The sequence below is a fragment of the Heloderma suspectum genome, chromosome 14 (assembly GCF_057233095.1).
Source record: "Heloderma suspectum isolate Gila_16-S chromosome 14, 16-S_ref, whole genome shotgun sequence".
Taxonomy (NCBI): Eukaryota; Metazoa; Chordata; class Lepidosauria; order Squamata; family Helodermatidae; genus Heloderma; species Heloderma suspectum.
The window spans coordinates 7,333,365-7,342,500 of NC_139471.1; the positions used below are offsets into that span (position 1 = coordinate 7,333,365).

General features: G+C 43.7%; 1 protein-coding gene across 2 annotated transcripts in view; it reads right to left on the reverse strand.

Moving 5' to 3' along the window:
- The window catches only part of C5 (complement C5), a 106,491-nt gene extending 105,693 nt beyond the window's left edge, over nucleotides 1–798 (reverse strand). Inside the window, exon 1 of one of the 2 annotated variants that reach the window (XR_014785941.1) lies at nucleotides 488–635. Coding sequence is in view for 1 of the 2 variants with exons in the window: in XM_084821290.1 (XP_084677416.1) it covers nucleotides 488–552 (65 nt within the window). In the remaining variant the exon portion in view is untranslated. Of the gene's footprint in view, nucleotides 1–487 lie in introns of both variants that reach the window. The other variant, XM_084821290.1, reaches the window with a different exon arrangement.
- Nucleotides 799–9,136: the final 8,338 nt, after the last annotated feature.

Sequence of the window (9,136 nt, forward strand, 5' to 3'; positions counted from 1 at the left end):
CCCAGAATGAAGGAGGCGGCCACCCAACAGGCCCTGCTTCTTGTTGACATCTTTCGAGTCTCCCTAGGCAGTGGCACATGAATCAGGGCCCCAGGTGGTGTCCTCAGCACATGGGAGGGAGAGGGTCCTGTGGGAGAAGAGATCCCTTTAAGTATCCAGTCCCAGGCTACCTAGGGCTTCAAAAATCAAGACCAGCGCTTTGAATCGCACCAGAAAAGTAACTGGGATCCAGCTAAGCTCATGGAGGAATGATATAACAGATTGAATCCAGGCTTAGTCATGCTTAGAGAAGACCTCCTTAGGGGCTTAGGTTACTCATAAGTTCAGTCTTACTGATTTCAGTAGGTCCACTCTAAGTATGCCTGTCTGGATTCAACCCATAAGTACCCTGTGTGGCCTTGTTCTGATTAACAACCGGACTGCACTGTTTAGGGTCTACATTTGTACTGATTTAGCCTTGCAACAGACATAACTGCCCTTTACTTACGTTTGCTCCTGAGTAAAGCCTCTTCCACAAAACGTCAGAAATAAGAAAATGCCTAGAAGAGTCATGATTGACCTGAGTCGCAGGGGCTGGGGAAACCAGCCTTTGATGTTCTGTTCCAGTAAAAGTCCAACAAGGGAATTTGTTAACCAATTTACCTAAATGTTAATCATTCATCAGATCATCAAACTTCTGAAGGGGATTTTCAAGAAATCCCCTTCTCTATTCCTGACCAAACAGGAGCACCTAATTCAAGAGTTTCCGTGTCTCTTTAATCTGCGTGTACAGATTGCTGAGGAAGACACACCTTCCCTGCTCAAGTATGCAAACTTTTGGGGAAGTAATGCAAGTTCTTCCTCTTTAAAAACACACACACAGACGCACAACTGCCGAGATTTCTTGGGATGTGCTGTTTTGGTTTTGGCCAATTTTGTATTACTTTTCTACTAACCTGATTTTGAGATGTTGTTATACACACACACACATTTCTATGCCAGGGGGCATTGCCCAGGCCCACAGGACTGAAATCTGCATAACATCTGCATATTGCTAATTTATATCTCTATATGCAATTTTAGAAATAATTACTAGGATTTATTTAAATTTCACAGAAGGCAATGCAAGCCAATTACTTTCTCATCCAAATCACCACAAATAAGATAAATTATTCAATTAATTGATATGCTGCCCCAGATAATTCCAAATCATTAGTTTCTCTTCAATTTCAATTAATTTGCAGTCTCTCTGTCTCTTCCCCATCCACTTCCTGCCCCTGCTTCTACTTCCAGTTTCTTTGCAGGATTAAGCTCAGCTCCTTCAGATACACTTCCTCTTTTTTTCTCCCAGGATTGCCTTTATCTGCAAGTCCTATATGTTTCATTATACAGCCACTAGATGGTGCTGCTGTTATAGCACAACTCCCTCTTTACACAAATTCAAATTGTGTTTTTTAATTAGCCCATTATTTCCATTTCAAATAAAGCCACGGAAATGGTCACAAAGCATGGGAGAAGCCCTGGAAGGTGACGTCATGTAAATGACCTGCAAACTTCTGTGAGTTACTAATCTCAATCTCAGGATGAAAGTCCCGTGTGGGGAAGCCCTTAGTCTGAGATGGTTGCTGCTGACTAGTTCTGGTGCCTCTCTGAGGCAAACTGCAATGTATGCCGATTGAGGTGTCTGCTGTTTCTTTAGACTTCCTTCCTCCTGCCTGTCTTTGAAGCTCATTGGTAGGCTGGTCACATGGGATCTAGTGACCAGGTCCTGGGTGCTCTTGGCTACAACAACTCGAAAGCTCTGCTCAGGCAGCCCCTTCTGTTTGGAGCAAGCATGCTGGAATGACACTGCTGCTAATGCCTTCGATCCTGTGCAGGATTATTACCCCATGGGCCCTCTAGAAAATCAGCCATTTCAGGCTCCCAAGGCTGCCTTGATCTGGGCATGTGCTCAGAGTGTGTCTGCAGTTTACAAAATAAAATCAGTGTTTCCAGTGAACAACACTGGACTAAATGGTCTCAGGACCAGCTCTCCCATAAGTCAGGGGGGAGCTTGCCTCAAGCAGCTGGTCAGGAGAAGAGTGTCATGCCCCTGCTGAAGGAATCCTCTTCAGAAGAGGGGCTAGAGCTCTCAGAGACAAACAGCACCAAAGAGTGGCCCTCGGGGGACTCCACTTCTGAGAAAGGGGCTGAGCCACCCCCCTAGACCCAAAGAGCATCAATGTCTCAAGAGGTAGGCCAGAACAACCCCTGTGAGGAGTGCCTGTTTACAAAGGAAGACTCGAGTAAATCATAGAATCATAGAATAGTAGGGTTGGAAGGGGCCTACAAGGCCATCGAGTCCAACCCCCTGCTCAAGGCAGGAATCCAAGTCAGAGCGTCCCTGACAAATGGCTGTCCAGCCTCGTCTTGCATGCCTCCAGTGTGGGAGAGCCCACCACCTCCCCAGGTCATTGGTTCCATTGCCGTATTGCTCTTACAGTCAGGAAGTTTTTCCTGATGTTCAGCCGGAATCCGGCTTCCTGTAACTTGAGCCCATTATTCCGTGTCCTGCACTCTGGGATGATCAAGAAGAGATCCTGGCCTTCTTCTCTGTGACAAGCTTTCAAGTACTTGAAGAGTGCTATCATATCCCCCCTCAGTCTTCTCTTCTCGAGGCTAAACATGCCCAGTTCTTTCAGTCTCTCCTCACAGGGCTTTGTTTCCAGTCCCCTGATCATCCAGCAGGGGCTCCTGGATTTATTTATCATTTATTTATTTGTGATATTTTAAGACTGCTTAATATAATAAGAGAGCCAGTGTGGTATAGTGGCTAGAGTCAGGAGATCCGGGTTCTAGTCCTCACTCAGCCATGGAAGCTCACTGGGTGATTTGGGGCCAGTCACAGACTCTCAGCCCAACCCACCTCACAGGGTTGTTGTGAGGATAAAATGGAGGAGGAGGATAATGTAAGCCGCCTTGGGTTCCTTAAGGAGGAAAAAAGACGAGATATAAATGTGATAGATAAATAAATAAGCTCCCTAAGCAATTCACATAAATATTAAAACATTTAAAATACATTATTAAAAATTGCAATTCCTACTGCAAAGCAATACAAGGACAGCGTATGATTAATTATAATTTATTACAAGCCAGAGAAAGCCTGGTTGAACAAGTGTGTTTTCAGAAAGCTTTTGAAACATGCCACATTTTTCTCCCTCCCGAATTGCATGGGGGGAGAGCGAATGGTGCTATCTTCTTGCCTACATAAGCAACAGTGCTCCCATTTTGAATAATAATAACCATGTTGCTCCTAGGATAAGAGAGAGAGAGAATATGGGCCAGGATACTTCTTTTTTTATTCATCCACATTTGTAGATTAGCTTAGGTTTCACAGGCCATGGAATTCTTTGTCTCGAGCCAGCAAAAAGAAAGTTATGTGGGCGATTGATGTGGATCTGCATTTGTGTTACTCTGCTGGTGTGGAACAATTTAAAATATATAGAACATTAAAACCACAATATAACAATACAACCACAATAAAACCTAGCAGCAGTACAGGAGTTTAAAATACAGATTTAAAACAGCAAAGATAAAAATTTAGAAAGCTAAAATGCCTGGGAAAATAAAAAGGTCTTCACCTGGTGCCGAAAGGAGTACAATGTAGGCGCCAGGCGAACCTCACTAGGGAGCTCATTCCAGAGCCGGGGTGCCACAACAGAAGAAGCCCTCCTCCTAGTAGCCACCCGCCTCACTTCCTTCGGCAGGGGCTCACGGAGAAGGGCCGCTGATGATGATCTCAAGGTCCGGGCAGGCACATATGGGAGGAGGCGATCCTTCAGGTAACCTGGCCCCAAGCCGTTAAGGGCTTTGAATGTTAACACCAGCACTTTGAATCGGGCCCGGAAATGGACTGGCAGCCAGTGCAGCTGGAAAAGTACTGGCGTAATATGAGCTCGCAGGCCAGTCCCTGTTAACAATCTTGCTGCCCTATTTTGGACCAGCTGAAGTTTCCGGACCGTTTTCAAAGGCAGCCCCACGTATAACGCATTGCAGTAATCCAGACGAGAAGTTATCAGAGAATGGATAACTGTAGCTAGGCTATCTCTGTCCAGATAAGGGCGTAGTTGGTATACCAGCCTAAGCTGATAAAAAGTGCTCCGTGCCACTGAGTTCACCTGTGCCTCAAGTGACAGTTCTGGATCCAAGAGCACCCCCAAACTACGAACCTGATCCTTTAGGGGGAGTGCAACCCCCTCCAGAACAGGTTGAATATCACCTAGCCGGGCAGACAAACCACCCACTAACAGTACCTCCGTCTTGGCTGGATTGAGTTTCAGTTTATTGGCCCTCATCCAGTCCATTACCGTGCCCAGGCACTGGTTCAGAACAGCCACTGCCTCACCTGGTTTTGATGAGAAAGAGAGGAAGAGCTGGGTGTCATCCGCATATTGATGGCACCTCAGCCAGCACCTCTGGATAACCTCCCCCAGCGGTTTCATGTAGATGTTAAACAGCATGGGGGATAAAATAGAGCCCTGTGGAACCCCATGGCACAATTGCCATGGCACAGAGCAATAATCCCCCACACATATTCCACATATTCCACAGATATGTGGAAGTCTGGCTCCGTAGATAACCTCTGTATCTTTTATTTGCATATTAAGTGTAATACCCTAGGGAGCAACAAAACAGAAGTTAATGCCAAGATTTTGCAAGTTTAAACAAATGCTATAGCCAACGTTTACGGGAAAAGAACGTCTGCAGAACAAAATAATTGACCAATAAAATCTAATGCATCTGTTCTCACCCAGGGCTGGGTCACTTTTCTCTTTCCCCTACAGCAGACCAGCACTTCTCATGAGTAAGGGGGGTTATGCTCCCTCTTTCTCCACTTCTTCCTCCCCAGCCAGTTACTTATTGAGTGCTCCCTCACCGGTTAATTAGAAAAATCATATGGGGGAAAATTAAGAGAGGTGGTACAGAAGCCCCAATCCTTCTGTTTGCCCCACCTGTCCCTTCCACCTCCCCCACCAAGTTCCCTGAGGATCAAAGTTCATGTTCCTTTAAAGATGTAGCTATGTTTTACTCAAAAGTAAGTGGATGGGACCTAATATGGTTTGGGACCCTAAAGTGAGGGCTTTAACCCTCTGCCTGCAATTTCCATTACAACTGGATGCCTTTATAGCAATGTAAATTGGAGTCATGGGGGCCTGGTGGATGGGGAGCAAGGCTTAAGTCTCCCTAACCCCTCCCATGCTAGGATCCTGTTCTGTGTAGTAGTGTGTAGCTTGCCCTTGTCAGGTCACATTCTGTTTTTAAAGGAACGCACATTGCACATAGAATAGAGATTTCCCTTTTAAAATATTGGCATACTGGAAGCATTCTAGCTTCAGAATGAAATTGAAGATGTACAACATAATTTTGCCAGCAATTGCTGCCACAGGCTTTAATGAGGATGGAAAACCTTAATAACTTTTGAACCGCTGCTCAGAACCAAACCATGCTTTAAATTGGAGTAAAAGGGGTAAATGTGTCAATTTGCAGCACTTTTTAACATGCTGTACCTGTGGCAATTTTTATTGGATAGGTTTGGAAAATTGCACCATTGTAGACCTCATTAGATAGATCATGGATAGTGTGTTTCAAGTTATTGGCTCAGCTGGTGTCATTTTTATAAGCAATAGAGTTTTGAGGCTTATAGTGATGAAGCCTTTTTCTTTTTTTTTTTCAACCTAATGGGGCACTCCCATACAGCCCTTGTAGTCATGCCCCCAAGGAGAGTCCAAAATTGCAGGCAGTGTTGATCCATATCAACAAACCAGTTGTAGGAGTTTTCATCTGCAAGGAGCTGGTCTTAATGGGTCTTACTTGCCCATTCAAGACCAAGCCACCCCCAAATACTGAACATTACAAGAAGGAAGTGTGTGTCTTTCGAGGCAAACATTAAAAGGATGAAGCAATAATTCATGCATTGTACTGATTTCAACAAATTATGAATATTTACCATTGTCAACCAACCAACATGGACAATTACTTTCCATCTCATAGAGAAAGAAGGTTTTGCCCAATAATTACTGTTTTTACTTCTGAAACATTCTGCATACCTAAGTCTAAACTGGATTGTTGTGGCCTTCTTGTATATGTATAGAGAGATACTGCAAGTAAGCAATCTTGTTCAGTGTCCGTGTTGTATATGTATAGAGAGATAAGCAGAAATCCATTAATATCAGGTTCTCTTCCCTCTTGTCACTAATCAGATATAATTGTATGGTGCAAAATGCATCTGGTTATTTAATTATTTGAAGCATTTAGTCCACCAAAACAAAAAGCTCCCGGAGTGGCATACAAAGATAAGTAAGACCGTCCCTGCCCTGAGGCTTACAATCTATTTTTTTTTTAATTTATTTGCAAATATAACAATAGCAAACAAAAACAAAGGCGGTGGGGGGGGGGAGCCAGAAAGAAAGAGAGAGAGAGAGAGAGAGAAAGAGAGAGAAAGAAAGAAAGAAAGAAAAGCATATTATAAGAATATCCATACACAATAACCATTTACATCGCTTTTAACAAAGAAAAAAGAAAGGGAAAAAGAAGGGTTCTGTTTCAAGTATGTATGTTAATATAAGCAGTCCATATATCTAAATAAGCATCCATATGAGATTGACGGCTGTAGGAGATGCATTCAAATGTAACAAGGTCAAGTAAGATCTTCAGTTCTTTGAATGATCGTTGGTAGGTATTTATCCTTCTAAGTGTGAAGTATAAGTGTCTTTGCAAGTGCAAGAATTCTTGGTATCCACTTTTGCTGTCCATTAGTCCCCACATTGCAGGGAGGGATGTAATTTAAAAGCACATGAACACCCACTATTATCACAGATTTTTCAAGAACAAAATGTATATGAGCAATAACATCCAACCAAAAAGAAGCCACTACACCACATCATAGGCCTCAATGAGGCACTGTCTGTGTTAGCATCTGGCAGACCTAGCCAGCTTCTTCTTAACAAGACTCTGTGGTGTCCAATATACACAGAATATCAATTTTTGTTGAATCAGCCTCAATTTTAAATCTACCAAAATAGTACATATGAAAGCTAGGCCAACGTTCCATTGATTAGACTGTACAGAGCATTTTAACTCCTTATTCCATTCTTCTCTGACATTCTGAACATCTGCTTTACCACATTCCAAAATACTTTCATAAACAACTATTGTACGCTTCACTTTCTGTAAAGAGCCAATTAATTCCCTTTATACCTCTGTACAGAATCAGAGTTGGATAAATTTAAACAAGGCTTGAAAACTTATTTGTTCAAGGCGGAGTTGTAGGCATTGGTGTATGGAGTGAGGAACAATTCGGTTTGTAACTGGGTTTCAAATTGGTTGGTGATTTTAATTGATTGGGTGTAAGTAGTTTAAATTTTGATTAGTAGTTTATTTAATGTGTACTTATTGACTTTGTTTATATGATTGTGTTGTATGTTTTGCGGTTAATTGGAATACGCTCTGGTATAGAGCTCAATATAAATTTGTATTAGTAGTATTAATTCCTCCAGTAAGGTGGGAGGTACTGACATGCTCATTGCTGATGGTACAAATGTTGTTGTTGTTGTTGTTCAGTCGTTCAGTCGTGTCCGACTCTTCGTGACCCCATGGACCAGAGCACGCCAGGCCCATTGCTGATGGTACAAATGTAGACTCCAACAAATGCTACAGCTGAATATACTGCCAACTAGCACTAGAAGATAAATGGTATCTACTCTACCATACTGAAAATGGTAAAAACTCATTATCCAATCCTATTAACTGATCTAAAGTATAAGGGAGCAATCCTATCGGGACAGGCAAATGCCCCCGAACTCAGAGGCGACTGCCTATCCAATGCAGGGCGGGAGGAGTGTGGAGGGGATCTTTGCCTCCGCTCTCTGGCTGCCCTACCTTACCGGCTAGGTGGACGATTTCGGCTGTCTAGCCGGAGCAGTTCGGGGGGCGGGAGCTGGATGACACATAGGAAGTGTCGTAAGGATGTGTCCGCTCTCCCCGCGCCTCCCCCGGGATATGCTCTTTCCTCCTGCTCCACACTGCTCTTCTGAGTGCGGAGCGTGGTATGATCCGTGCCACGAGGCGGCAGGGGGTGGGGAGGCAGTTTTCTGGGAACTGACCTCTGAGTGCGAGCTCTGAGGTCAGTTCCCCAAAACTGGAAAATCCTATGGCTGCCTAGCGGTCATAGGATTGTGCCCTAAATTCCATTATCAGTCTAAACCCTTCACATAAAAGGCCGTCTCCCTACTTTCAAGACTGGATTCTCCCATAAAGTTAATTTAGCATGGGAATACGGATCAAACTGCAGCTGATGAAACACTGCATGCCAAGTCTCTCTCACTGCTACACTTCTCAGTGGAGCTGTCCCTTTCTTTTTAAAATACCTAGATCCTAATGCCATTCATTAGGAGTGGTGCTAAATAAGTTGGCTCCGAACCAACCCATGGAGAAGTACTAAAATAAAAAGTTGCTTTTGAATCACTGGTTCGAGTTAACAAATAAGCTTTATAGTATCAAGCAAGATCTGGAAAATTAAATTCGCCCTCCTCGATCTCAAATGGGGAGGAGACACCCTCCCCCAATAAACTTTTTACAATGTAAAAAGACTTGCAGTCTAAAAGACAGAACACAAAAGGAAAAGGGATTGGAAGGAAGGAAGGAAGAAAACGGCAACCTCAGACACTAAAGTTCTTAGTTCTTCCAAGCTCCCTGCAGCTTCTTCTCCTCTGGCAGACAGGCTCCTACTTGCCATGATGTTCTTTCTGAGCAGTCTCTTGGCAGATGGCAGAGGCTAGAGTGCAATCCCAGGGCAACTGCTATATGGTATGTTTTGTATCGGTCTTTCTCAAGCTGGTGCCCTCCAGATCTGTTGGACTACAACTCCCATCATCTCCTGAATGGCACCAGGATAGGGGAGGCTGCCTTATATTGCCCAAGGGTATGGGCTGAAAAAGCACAGGATGCAACAACCTTGCTGAATGTCTGGGTGCAGTTGGTGCCTAGATGGGAGACCACTGTGTATACAGCCTTGAAGAACTGGGAAACTTGATTTAAATTTAAGCCAGTGATTAGGTTATTTTTTAATTCACAGATTGATTTAAATCAACCCAGCCCACATTTCTGGTATACTATCCGG